This window comes from Lampetra fluviatilis, chromosome 3, assembly GCF_964198595.1.
Source record: "Lampetra fluviatilis chromosome 3, kcLamFluv1.1, whole genome shotgun sequence".
NCBI classification, from domain to species: domain Eukaryota; kingdom Metazoa; phylum Chordata; class Hyperoartia; order Petromyzontiformes; family Petromyzontidae; genus Lampetra; species Lampetra fluviatilis.
In genome coordinates, this window is record NC_136277.1 from 30,833,940 (window position 1) to 30,847,272 (window position 13,333).

At 48.1% G+C, this 13,333-nt stretch overlaps 1 protein-coding gene across 3 annotated transcripts in view; it reads right to left on the reverse strand.

Moving 5' to 3' along the window:
- Nucleotides 1–5,240: 5,240 nt before the first annotated feature.
- Nucleotides 5,241–13,333, reverse strand: part of LOC144930995 (retinol dehydrogenase 13-like) — a 43,095-nt gene continuing 35,002 nt past the window's right edge. For all 3 annotated transcript variants that reach the window (XM_078854843.1, XM_078854844.1, XM_078854842.1), the window contains exons 4-7: nt 12,585–12,746; nt 10,839–10,955; nt 9,581–9,788; nt 5,241–8,419 (exon numbers count right to left, since the gene is read on the reverse strand). In XM_078854843.1, the coding sequence (XP_078710969.1) occupies nt 8,311–8,419; nt 9,581–9,788; nt 10,839–10,955; nt 12,585–12,746 (596 nt within the window). In that variant the 3' untranslated portion in view covers nt 5,241–8,310. The remainder of the gene's footprint in view (nt 8,420–9,580; nt 9,789–10,838; nt 10,956–12,584; nt 12,747–13,333) is intronic.

Genomic DNA, 13,333 nt, shown 5'->3' on the forward strand with positions numbered 1-13,333 from the left:
TGGTGAGCCCACAAGCTCTAGCCCCTAGTAGCCAACATGAGCAAAAAAAAACAAACGTTGCTGGAGAGCTGCTTTGAAAAGAGGGAAAGACTCAATGATGACCCCCCCCCCCCGGTCCGTGAAAAAATTGTCTTCCACGGAACAGGTCCCAGGTGCCAAAAAGGTTGTGGGACCGCTGCCTTAGAGGCCGTCGACCGTGGAGGTGGAGGTGGAGGTGGAGGTGGAGTGGGTAACCAGCTGACGCAGGTCATAGGTACATCGCAGGACTGAGCGATAGCGAGATGCTAACCGAGTGTTCACACACCTATCCCGAGTCCCACCTTCACCAACCCACAACCCCAATGATTGACGAGTGTGATGAACTAATAGGGGTTTTCACCTTTTTTCTGCCAACAAAACTGACACCTTTTGCAAGGAATCATGCTTACATTAACCACAATACTTGCAGTCAAATGCAAACAAAAAAGTATTGTTTTTTGTTTGCATTTGACTGCAAGTATTGTGGTTAATGTAAGCATGATTCCTTGCAAAAGGTGTCAGTTTTGTTGCCAGAAAAAAGGGGAAAAACCCTATTAGTATATTTTGGTACTGGCAAAGGAGGTCCCATGATAGAGTGTGATGAAGTCTGTCAAAGCTGGCACGGTGGTGGGGAGGCCTTCATCCAGCAGTGGCTTGACAAAGGACTGTCATGATTATTTCTGTACGTTCATATTTCCGTAAATGAATATTTCTCATGATCACTTACGTTTGTCTTTTGTTCCAATTTCAGTGTTAGGTAATTATCACATCACGAATTTAAGTGAAGATGACAAGCAATTCGTGCGACTGTGTTACAAGTTCAATGTTTGCGATGCACGTTCCTGTAAATGACGGACTCTCCTTCGTGGCTCTGCGTGCGTCACCCAAGTCGGAACATTCGAGCAATGTCCAAGGCTCCCCCTCGGGTTCAAGGGGGTTCTCACTTTACACCGGCTTCACAAGTGCTTCTTTTTAAATCCTTTATATTAAGTTCACTCGCTTGCTTGCGCGCTTACGACTGTGCAAATATTTCGGTCGTTTTTTAACCCACTTCCCGTGATCCAATCGAGCTGACATTTTGCACACAGACTCGTTGTGCGTGACAATTTATTTTTGTGAAAACAAATTCCAAAATTTTCCACTTTTTATGCTTTTTTTCATATTTAATTTAAAATTCCAATGTGATAAAAATGAAACTCTTACTCAAGAAAAACAGAAATGAATAATAAAATAAAACCAATGCCACGCATATAAAGGATTTATAGGGAAAAACTTTTTTTACGGGTTAATTTTTTAAATCCAGGTGACCATAATATGGCTTGTTTATGTTAATTCATTATTTTACCTTCATGCTTGTGACCCTCATGATTATTGTGAACTGTGCATGGTGTACTTTCATAGTGCAGTTTAGCTTAATGTATAACCAAGCCTCTTGCTTTGGGACCTTTTATAGATATGGGAAAATGTATCCATTTCCTGTGAGAACATGATTTTCATGCTGTCAAAATAGCGTCCCATAGCTATAACTGCTCAAGCCGAGCTGTAAGTGTGTTGATACTTACATTGTTTCTGTGCTGTTCACCTTTTGGCGTTCTCAAGTCTAACACCGGCGAGACTAGGCCATAAAGAAGGCTGTCTTTGGTGTAGGCCAATCAGTTTCAAGGACAATGCAATTATGATCGAGGCATGGTTGCATGTTTTGCCACAAGAACGCGTGGTTAATGCAGAATTAATCCCTTGCAAAACGTATCTATTTGGTGCTTGAACACCTTAACACATGTTTCATTGCCAGAAAGGGTAACCACCTATTCTGATGTTTTCATCATTTTTATGCTCGCAAAAAAGTTCCCATAGACATGCATATAAAATGCTATGACAAATGGATGAGAAACAAGGATATTGTTCACAAAGAAAATTTGACAAAGTCTGAAAAGTGCCCAAGCGTGAAGAGGTTCACGCTTGGGAACGTACCGAGAGACAGGACAATTCGTGATCGAGAGCCGTGGTTCTCAACCCATGGTAATTGGTCTGCAGACTGCTGCAGCTCCCACGATTGGATATTTTTTTTTTTACAAACGTAACAAATTACTACCGAGTGTATAACTTCATTTGGTTCATTCGTCAATAAAATGCAAGTTCATTGCATTTACGGCTTCTCATTTGACATCTTACAACACTTTCAAAGTCGTTTTAAGTATATACTATTTTTTATTGCGGCATGGTGTTGATGGTTGTTGGCAGTAGTCAGCGGGTCTGTGAAGGTTGCGAAACGCTGCTTTAGTGAACACACATGTGACGGACAAAATAGATTCTTAAGAAAGGTGGGTTTGGGCAGAAGACGTCGCTGCAAGGGAGAATGCCGAGTGGTCGAGTGGCACCCAAAGTATGCAAAATGATCGAGGGTGCGTCCACCACAGAGATGGGAGTGATAGCATCTGCCCATACGTGGCTGCTTTATAAACTGTTGCATCAGAGGTCTTCGCCCAGTAGTGAATTGATCATGGCTGATGACGATGATACATTGTCAATTAAATAACTTTGAGGGTATATTAAACAGCCGGAAGCTTCAACCACAGCTAATCAAGGTCTAGGTCAGGGGTCGGCAACCTACGGCTCCGGAGCCGCATGCGGCTCTTTACGGGCTGCTTCTTGACGATATGTACGTATGTACAGTATGTACTCAGATGCATTGCGGCTCTTGAAATACTGAATTTTGTACCGAATTGGAAAGAAATGGCTCTTCTTGTTATTTTGGTTGCCGACCCCTGGTCTAGGTATAAACCAGAGAAGCGTGATGAAATCCTACACATAATAGGACACATATGTAGTGGCATAGCACTGGCTGCTGGCAGAATAGGGGATCTGCTGGCGTACGGCGGTCCTGACGTCAGCAGGCCAGGCGATACACGAGAGGGGGATCTAGGGGGGGAAGGTCACTGAAGGGGCCCACCAGGAACCCGCTGGTAGGTTCCAGAAAGGGGGCGTGGCCGGGAGCGGAGCGAGGCTGTGCTGAGAGTATAAAGGGGGGCCCTGTGGGGGCACTCGGGCTGTCGTTGGAGTGGGACCCCCGTCGTGCTGCTGAAGGTCATCGGCACCGTTCTTCTCGTCGTCTTCACCATTCTTCTTCTTGTCGTCGTCTCCGTCTTCACCATCTCGGGGCGCCGCTCGTCAGGCAGCCTACCAACTGTCCTGGCTGAGTAGCGTAAGCCGATAGGAGGCGGACTAAACACATTCCTGCTGCGGAGGGAGCTGGTAGGAACGTTGGGTTGGGTTGCTCGGTCAACGGCGGCGTGGTGTATTCCGCAAATATGCCCGACTGTGAGGGCGGGCACAAGCCGGCGTGAGTAGGTTAAACGTTGAGTTTTATAAGGGCACCGCGGGGTGACCAGCCCCTCCCCACCCAGCCCCTCCCCTCCCACCCCCCACTCAGCCCCTCCCCTCCCACCCCCCACCCAGCCCCTCCCCACCCAGCCCCTCCCCACCCTCCCCACCCAGCCCCACCCTCCCCTCCCCACCCCCTCCCTGCACGACGGACACAATAATCCCCTGTGGGCTGGTGTAACCAGGATGTTCCTACCAGCAATATTAAGTGTGTTAGATGGTGCTCACTTCTGGTTCTTTCGGTGAAGTCACGTAGAAAGAAAATACGTTAAATAATATAATACGACGTTTCAATTGCAACACAAGCAGTCGTCATCAGGTAGAACTACATTTGAGACAAAACACAGACACGGAGACACAGACAGATGCAAGCAGAGTGTGTCTGTCTGTGTGTCTCCGTGTCTGTGTTTTGTTTCTCTCTCAAATTTAGCTCTACCTGATGACGAGTGCTTGTGTTGCAATCGAAACATCGTATTCTATGATTTAATTTATTTTCTTTCTCCGTGACTTTACCGAAGGAACCAAAGAGTAATTCCTACAGTCACGAAGGCTTCAAAACAAGTTTAGATGGTGCTCGTTAATAAAGTACCTCCAAGTCTTATCGTCTCTGAGTTAGTCATTACACATACACTGATCACCTATAGTTGCCATTAGGAATAAAACACCACCACACCAACGGCGCTCTGATGAATTGCCACGATTCAGAGGAGCAACTCGATTCAACAGTAATCGACTGATCAAATTTTTGCCGCCGTCTCATCTGAACAGTTTTGTTCCATGAGAATGAATGTAACATGAACACATTTGCGTAAGTGATAAAATAATCGATTCTCAAAACAGGCAATTCGATGACTTTATTGAGTGTAGGAATTGATTAAGAAGTGAATGCGTTGTTAGATCAACTTACGTGTCTTCCGACACCATCAGGTTTGGTGACGGTGTGCGATCCTTGTGCGATCCACCAACCCCAACCTCCAAATTACGAGATTGCTGATGTTGGTCGTGCTTTCGCTGAACAGATTGTGTTTTTTTGTGCACTTGCGTGCGTTGCGTTGTTTTTCGTTGTTCCTCAAATCGTCTTCCAATCAGAAATGCAGTCGTTCTCGTTTCTTCACAACCTCTGGCGAAATAAAACTCGTTGCACTATGCACGTAACTCTAACCTATTTTTTTGCACCGGTCGTAGCCAACCGTGCTAATCGGAGGTGCCGTATAACACTCGGAACAGAACAAGTAGGAAACGCAGGCCTACTGGTTACGGGCGCGTGCAGAGGATGCAATGATTTCAATGGATGGATAGGGTAAGCAACTTTGAGGTCTCAAGAAGAAAGCCTCGTAGATGTCATGGGGAAGAGGAGGTTGTGATGGATGCATGGAAAGAGCGTGCAGGCCACCGACACCCGCATTGGAGTGGTGTGGAGAGATCAATGATGGAGGGGGAAGACCTCGAGCCAGATGATACTGTGTGGAGCAGTCCTTGAAGGTCTGGTGTTGACTTAAGACAAGATCCAGCCAGTGGTTCTTAACCTTTACTGCAGCCTCTCGCACCCCTTTGGTTCTCAATCGTAAAGGAAAAAAAACGTGTTAATAAATGCATAGGGTTTGATGAAACTAAGTAGTTGTATACTCTTTGGTTCTTTCGGTAAAGTCACGTAGGTATAAAATAAAATAAATCACGTTTCGGCTTTCCCACCTGATGACGGACGCTTGTGTTGCACCCGAAACGTCGTGATTTACTTTATTTTCTACCCACGTGACTTTACCGAAAGAACCAAAGAGTATGGATTCCTGCGGTCACGAAAGCTTCAAATCAAGACTAAGTAGTTGTACTCACGTGTCCGTGCTTAATTTGTCTTTCGATGATTTACCTTCTAAAGAAATCTGTCCACGTCTCGCATCCCCAGGGGGTGCAGCGCGCACCCCAGCTTGATAACCACCGATCTAGCAGAAGGATGCGATGGTGATGTGTGTGGTGGTATCAGTGGTATTGTTCACAACAACATCTTCACCGTCCATATATGCCGACCAAAGCAGACATTTTAACAATGCATTTTATTGCACAAAGCAACTACCGCAAACAAAATGTTGCATTGAACAAAGTCCGTCGGACGCTTGTATTGCGACCGAAACGTCGTATTTTATTTTATTATTTTTTTCTACCGACGTGACTTTACCGAAAGAACCAGAGTACGGATCTTTGCCGTCACGAAAGCTTCAAATCAAAATTGCAACATTGTTATTATTACTAAGAACTATTACTGAAAACACAATATTTCAAGTAACGCTCCTTTCGTCTTAGCCAATTCGATTTGCACGATTCTAAGTGACACCATCCCACAATCATAACGCACACATCATGTGCGCCTTTAGCACGGTGGTTTTAGCTACCGGGTGTGCGACTGAAAAGGGGTCACCAGGCCCGATGGGCCCAGGCACCAGGCTACGAGGGGAATTGGATACGGAACCCCGTTTACATTATTTGTACTTGACACCGTTTCAACCATGCTACTCCACTGACTTTAACACAGACACACGCGCGCGCGTGCATGAACAGTCAGTGCCGGTTTGATTGCTTCGTGTTATAACCAATGCAATGTTGCCTACATACCCGTCAACCCCTTACCAGTGGGCCTACCTTATTACAGACCAATTCAGACCTTATTGCTCACCCCGTGCCCTTATAAATCTCAACGTTCATCCTACAAAGTTCCCATTACAAGGGAGAAACACAGACAAACATAGCTTTTTTTATTGAAACGGCTGTACGCCGTATGGGCCTGATAACGAAATTTCCCTGTCTCAGAATACGGGGTAAACCGTATGGGTTGTCGGCTCTGTGAATATCTCGTACGAGCTCGTGCAAGCAATGTCTTGTTCACGTCTATGGACAAGAAACAGTCGCGTAGCCGTCTCGTGGCCCAACACTGCACCCTAGCGTTAACGCGTGATTGCTGGAGCAGGCGGTTCTGCGTTTACGTGCTCTTGTTCAAGCATTTGCATTGGAGTTTTTCCCCACACAACAACGGTGTGAAGACGAAATAAACCTGAACGTGCGTACCGCTTGCTTGCTTGACATCGTTGAAACTGCACGGCTGCTAACAGCGTTCTGTATGCTTCGTGCAGCACGTGTTCTTCACAAGGCCTGGCGCGTTGCTCGTCACTCCACGGGCCCACGACACCAGGCGGGTCGGCAAACCAATATTAACAGGAAGAGCCATTCTTTTTCGAATTCGGTGGAAGAAGAAGAAAACAAACCCCCCCTCAATATTTCAAGAGCCCGCAATGCAACACTGTGCGGTGAACACGAGACGGCGGTGGTCCTTAATGAATGACCGTCACAAAGCAACGGTCCCTCAAAGAGCCCATAAATATGCTAAATTCCTCTTGATATGCACATTCTTTTGTCAAGGCGCCCTTCCCCCCTCCATCCCAGCTTAAATAGACGCTCCAAGCCTGGAGTGTGTCATTCAGACTTTGTCTTCTCGACAGACCTGCTCTCCACCTGAGGACGGCTGCATGCGTTGTGGCCGAAACGTCGTGAGAATGATTTTATTATGTTTTATTTTTATTATTCTATTATTTCCATTCTACGTGACTTTACCGAAAGAACCAAGAAGAAGCCACAGGTTTGCCGACCCCTGGGGCTGAGCGGTTCATATTCCACCCTCTAGTGAAGCACTTCTGAGTATTAGCCATAGCACCCCCTTTTAATATCTCGAACAGACCTTAAAACACATTTTCTTCAACATTTGCGAACTGCAAGCCTCGCGATTCCAGCCGTGCGAGAGTAGCAACGACAACAGTCGCCACGGCAACAGCAGCGACGGTATTGAGACTCGTGGTTCGGCCTCTCGCTCATTGTTGCGACTTGCCGACCCGCGCCTACTGGACATCTGTCGAAAAAAATACCTTCAGAGCTCGTCGGATTCCTCCAAAGGATAAATAAAGGTTCCGATTCTGAACATAACGATTCTGACATGCTGGTTATAATGCTAATTTTCAAGCAAATCCTACCGCATCGCGAAATGATTTATACACATACAGTGGTGGCGGACGGAGGAAGATTTCAGTGCGGTCGCGAGTGAAGCACCGCGTGGCAGAGTGTGCACGTGACGTGAGGTTGTCTAGTGGCCCCGTGAGATCGTGGGTTAACGGACGGACGGGGGGGGGGGGGTTATTGCACTGCAGACCACGTGACTGTGCATTCTAAATCTGCCTAATGCCGATGTCAAATATGCTGCGAATTCTAAAGCATGTATACGTGCACTGCTGGAAGGTCGAGCCGCGCTGTGTTGATCACGAGGGCCGTTTGACCCTATGGGCGCTTCGCTGTGTGCGGGTTTGTGACCGCTTCTCTTGCGTTTCGATCGATCGTCGCAACTTGAGTTCACGATTCGTTTGAAGATATTTATTATTATTTTTGGTACATCGTGGTGAATTTAGCGCCTCTAGTGGCTGAGCATTTGATGCCAATTAATTGCAGAGCATGGATTTTTTTTATTATTATTGCACGGGCAGTTCAATACCTGCATTGTGCGTGTAAAACTTACTTTAAATTGATAATTTGGGATCATCTGCTGCGGCTCAAGGATTTGCTCTGTCACGGGGTGCGGGTGCCAAGCAGCCAGGAGCATGTACCGGCAGTCACCGCGCTTTCCGATCGACGGCGTGTTTTCCAAACAACAGCATCGCCCCTGCCGAGCAAGTGCCCACCCAGCCCATCCATCGATTCGGTGAGAGTGGCGTCGTGAGAAACGGTACGCAGCAACCACACTGTCGTCTGGCGAGCGCTCTGCTGCACGGCAAGAGTGGTGCGCTGCCACACGACAACGGCGATGTCGTTTTTGCCAAGCGCACTGCTGATCGGCGAGGGCGGTGCCGCGCGGCACGTGGTGATGTCGCCACGGCAACCTCACTTTCCGTCAGTCTCCAGGCCGACCATGCGGGCGCTGAGCTCCCAGAGGCGCCGCGCCGCGTCGTCGTCCTTCCCCTGCGGTGCCACGTCCTTGGGGGCGCAGTCGCTGCGGGGAAGAAATTGAAAAGCGCTCACCACAAACTGAACCACGATAACTCGCCCATCTCATCAAGGAGGGTGAACCGTTCGTCGCGCGAACTCCGGTCGTCCTCCTTGGCGGCAGCAGCAGCAGCAGGGCCCCGCGGTGGCGAGATGTTAACTACCTTATCTGGTATGCAGGAGGTTGTGGGTTCGATCCTGATCCTGACCCTGACACCTGTATATTCGGAGTTTGCATGTTATCTCCTCGTGGTCGCATGGAATTTTCCTCCAGGTCCTCCGTTTTTTTCCTTCCACATTTAGAATCAACGTGCATTTAGAGTATTTGCCTGCTATACATTTCCACGTGATAAGCCACTTCGTTGAGCTATCAAATGTGGCCAGGTCGCTTATGAAAAAGAGCAATTAAAAAACAAGTGTAAAAAATAAAAAGTGTTTTTGGCCAGCTGTCAAATAAAGACGGTCACCGCGTCTCACACGCTTTCAGATGCGCCTCCACGGCCGTCTGGAACGCTCTTCCTTCCGATATTAGAAAAGCCACTAGAGCTATGCACTTTTGGAACTAGATTGAAAACTCATTTCTTTAGAAGCGATTTTTCTGTTTAGTTTGTTGTGCTTATCCCGCACCTCCGATGAGCACAGTTGGCCACATACGGCGTGAATACATCGGGGAAATGGGAGGCGTTAGGGATCGGTTTTCATCCATTCGTTGGAGCAGCCTCTTTAATGATCTTGTGACATCACCTCGATGGCACTGCAAGAATAATAATGGCGGCAGGACGAAGAAAAAAAAACACACCCCAAAATAGGCATGGTGAGTGGGACCGGTGGGGGTGGAGGGGTGGGTGGGTGAACAGGTGGGTGAGTGCAGGTGAGCAGATGCATGGGTGGGTGGGCAAACAGCTGTGCATGTGAGTGGGTGAACGGGCGAGTGGGCCAGACAAGCAAGATAGTTAAACGCGCATATGAGCGGGCGGGCGAGTTGGTGGCCAGGTAGCTGCGCGAGTGGGTGAATAAGCGAGCGGGCGAGTGGGTGGGTGGGCAGATAAACCCGTGGGTGACGGTCAAACGTGCTGGTGAGCGGGCAGCTGTTCGAGCGACAATGGCAGGGTGAGAGCCCACGTTCAGCGGATGGGAGGGAGGCGCTGCGCGGGGTGGGTGCCGTCACCTGAAGTAGAGGCCAGAGACGTCCTCGAGCTCCTCGGCCACGGCGCAGTAGATGGAGGTCTGCGCGCCCTGCGGGGGCGTCTTTAAGAGCAGCAGGACGAGGGGGTACAGCATCGCGCACTTCCACGCCGCCACGCCGTCCAACACGTGGCGCCCCACCTCGGTTTTCACCACGCCCGGATGCAGCGAGTTCACCGTCACGCCCGTGCCTGAGCACGACCACGCAGGCATGCAGCACGGCGTTCATCGTCGTCGTCGTCGTCGTCATCGCCGCCTGGTCATCATCGTCATCATTGTCATCGTCTGGTTTTCCTGTCGGGGGTGCTTGCACCTCCCCATGCAAAGGAATCTTAAGTGAGGCCAGGTTAAGCCAATCTTATGCATCATTCCCATCATTACCAGTCAGCCATGATCTGTCTTGCTGGATGAAGGCCACACGAAGGCTGGGTGGTAGCTTTGTAATAATTCATCCAATAATAATTCATCCAACCAGCGATTCAATGAGTTGTCACGATTGAAGCAGATGTTTTTGCCTCATTTAGCTGTCTCGTTAATATTGTTTCTCCTTCTGTTTCATCCTTACAGTTGTGTCCACTATTAGTCTAAATCTACTGCTGACAATTACATAATTGGCATTATTTGTAAGAAAACAAGAAATACCTTGACAAACATTACATTAAAAAAATGCGGGTTTCCAAGTGACAGACCACATTTAGGATTCTTTATATTCGATGTAACAACTGAAGGTTCCAAAAGCCAAACTAAAGCAAGTTATCCAAGATTGTCAAAGAGTAGCAGGAGAAACACGTCTTGTTATGTTTTGCCTTCCTGTGTAGGAACGTGCGTGCGTGTGTGTATGCCGATGACTGGCACAGACGGTGTCAAGATCGGCCTCAATGGAGAAGGCTCGTGAAGGAAGCTACTGGGCAGCTGGAGACAGTCGCCTTCCCAACACCAGCAGAGCACAGGGCAGTTAAAACGCATCAAGTTTGCACAGTAGGGAGCACAGTTGGTGCCTCTGCCAGACATCTAAGTCAATCCATGGCACCTGGGCATGTCCCGTGACCTGATGATGCCAGAGAGCCTTCGACACTTCCCTCAGCCTCAAAGTGCACCGAGCCTGGCACAGGCGCTGTGGTGACGTCACCGCCACTTAGTGATGAACGGCGGCTGCTGTTGTTGTGTGCGTGTGCACGTGCGTGCGTCTGTGTGAGTCAAGGTGTGGGTAGGCGCTGCGTGCACTTGGCTAGTATACAGACCCTGCAGCCTGCGTGCAAGCTCCCTGGTGAACAGCACGTTGGCCAGCTTGCTCTGGTTGTAGCTCGTGCCAGGGTTGTACTTCTCGTCCAGGTTGATGTCGTCAAAATGGATTTTGCCTTTTGTCAACCAACAAAACATAAACAGGTAAATAAAATCGGAATCTTTACGTCGACTGGACGAATCCGATGAGCTTTGAAGCTCCTATTGACACATTTTCAGTAGATAAAATAACATGCCTTCATATTCACACATTCATGCAACAATTAGGGGCCTAACAATTCAGCCCCACTGCGATCATTTAGGAATTGTTGCGACTTTATGATTTTGAAATTTCTTTATATATATAACAGTGATTTTAGTGGACTCAATCCAATTGCATGGCCCACCAGAAATGGACACATGAACGTATAAGAATGGGGAAAACATCCTCCTAGAAGGGTGTTCATTGGGAAAAGTGCAACTCTTATTCTGGAATTTTTTTGAAATAAATCGAACATTTTAAGTCACGACGGAGGAATCTTTTGATGGGTAAAGTAACGGTCAGAAAAACCCTCGACTGCGGCTGACCTCTGACACACAGGATGCACGACTCTGGGAGATTTCCTCATGGATTCAGTTTAACACGTAGGCTTTCGCGACCGATATCATCCATAAGAGGTTTTTTTTATGGGTTAGATTGCGTAAATATATAATTGTGTCGTTAAAACCCGCGTAAACAAATGTTGTGGCTTGGCTCTCCAAACACAACCGGTGTGCTGTACTAGTGACGAATTGGCCACGTTCTGCTTACGTGACAAAGACAGTTTCTTTCACCAGGCTGTCAGGAGACTCAACTCCCTCCCTGCTCTACCATCACTCCCCCCCTTTGCCCACCCTCCCCCCTTTGCCCCTTGACCCCAACCCCCACACACACATTCACTCGTACATTCTGATCTCTGGACTGCACATTGCACTACATCGCACTACCACACCGGTTTAAATATCTTATTTCTTTAAATATTTTATTTAAATAATATTTTACATTTTATAATTCTTGACTGTTGTTTATTTTAAGTCTATTACATTTTTGATTATTTATCTTGTGTTGATCGCCGATTGTTTATTGTTTATTTATATCTGTTAATTGTGATTCATTTTTTAATTGCTTGGTTGCACCGTGGGACCAAGAGAGAGGACTGTAATTTCATCTGTGTTGTATGTCATGCATGTAACACACCTGACAATAAAGTGACTTTTGACTTTTTTTTTTAACCCTTACTAGGTTTTTTCGGTAAAGTCACGTAGGTAAAAAATTAAAATTTATAAAAGTAAATACAGCTATCGTGCTGTGACGGTTCCACCTGAAGATGGAGGCTTGTGTTGCCTCCGAAACGTCGTGATTTTTATTTTATTTTTATTTACTGTTATTAATTTAAATTTTTTACCTACGTGACTTTACCGAAAAAAACCTAAGAATATCAATCCTTGCAGTCACGAAAGCTTCAAATCTAGAACCCTTACTAGTTGGCTGTGTCGGGTGGTAGCGGGTTTTAACGACACATTCATATACTTACGCGATCTAATCCCCCCAAAAAAAACCTCCTCATGGATTCTTCACCTCGTCACACGACGCCGGTCAGGCAGTCGTAACAAAGCGGTGAGGGGGGCGGCCGAGTTGGGAAAGAAGACGAAAAAAATGTTGTTTCGAAGATTGTAATTCTGGAAGCGGTTGTGCGTTGAGGCTGGGTGTGTGCAATGCCGCCCACCACGCGTGTGGGCGAGGCTCGAGACGTTGATGACGCGGCTCGGGGCGGACTTCTGGAGCATGTCGAGCACCAGGTTGGTGAGCAGGAAGTGGCCCAGGTGGTTGACGCCAAACTGCATCTCGAAGCCATCCTCGGTCTTCCACTTGGGGCACCGCATCAACCCTGCCAAATGCACACGCAAAGGTGATTGCCAAAGGTTCCCTCCCCGGTAGTCCCATCCATCGTTTTGGGCAAGTGCTGTTAGCGAGCGTTTTTTAACCCCCGGAACATAAGGGTGTGGTGTGTGGCCAGTCATTTCCCGAGGGTACGACGAATCTGGGCGACCACCCTGGGGTCTGCGCTTTCCGGTTTAGTTGGAAGGCATTGGGGGGGCCCCACTGCGTGATTTGTCCCGGGCTATGCACCCCTCCTTTGGACGGCTCTGGGTGTATCTCGGACCGCGCCTGGCTGCCTTTGTCTCCCCACTGCTGATGTTTACATGCCGCTACCAGGTACAGTGTAACTCACAACGTCCTCCTCCTCCTCTCTACACCGACGACCAGGACTGGTCCTGTGAGGCGTCGTCTCTCCATGGCAGCCCCCGGTCGTTGAGAACGCGACCACCATCGCCATCCCACTCACTGCACATTCACAGCAGCATTAAAGGCCCCAGACCTCTCAAAGGCCCCACCGCCTCTTTTAGGCCTGGCTTTCGAGCGACACCGAGCTCGGGTCGCGGTCTTTTGTGTTCGCGAAAAATGCCGCGCGTC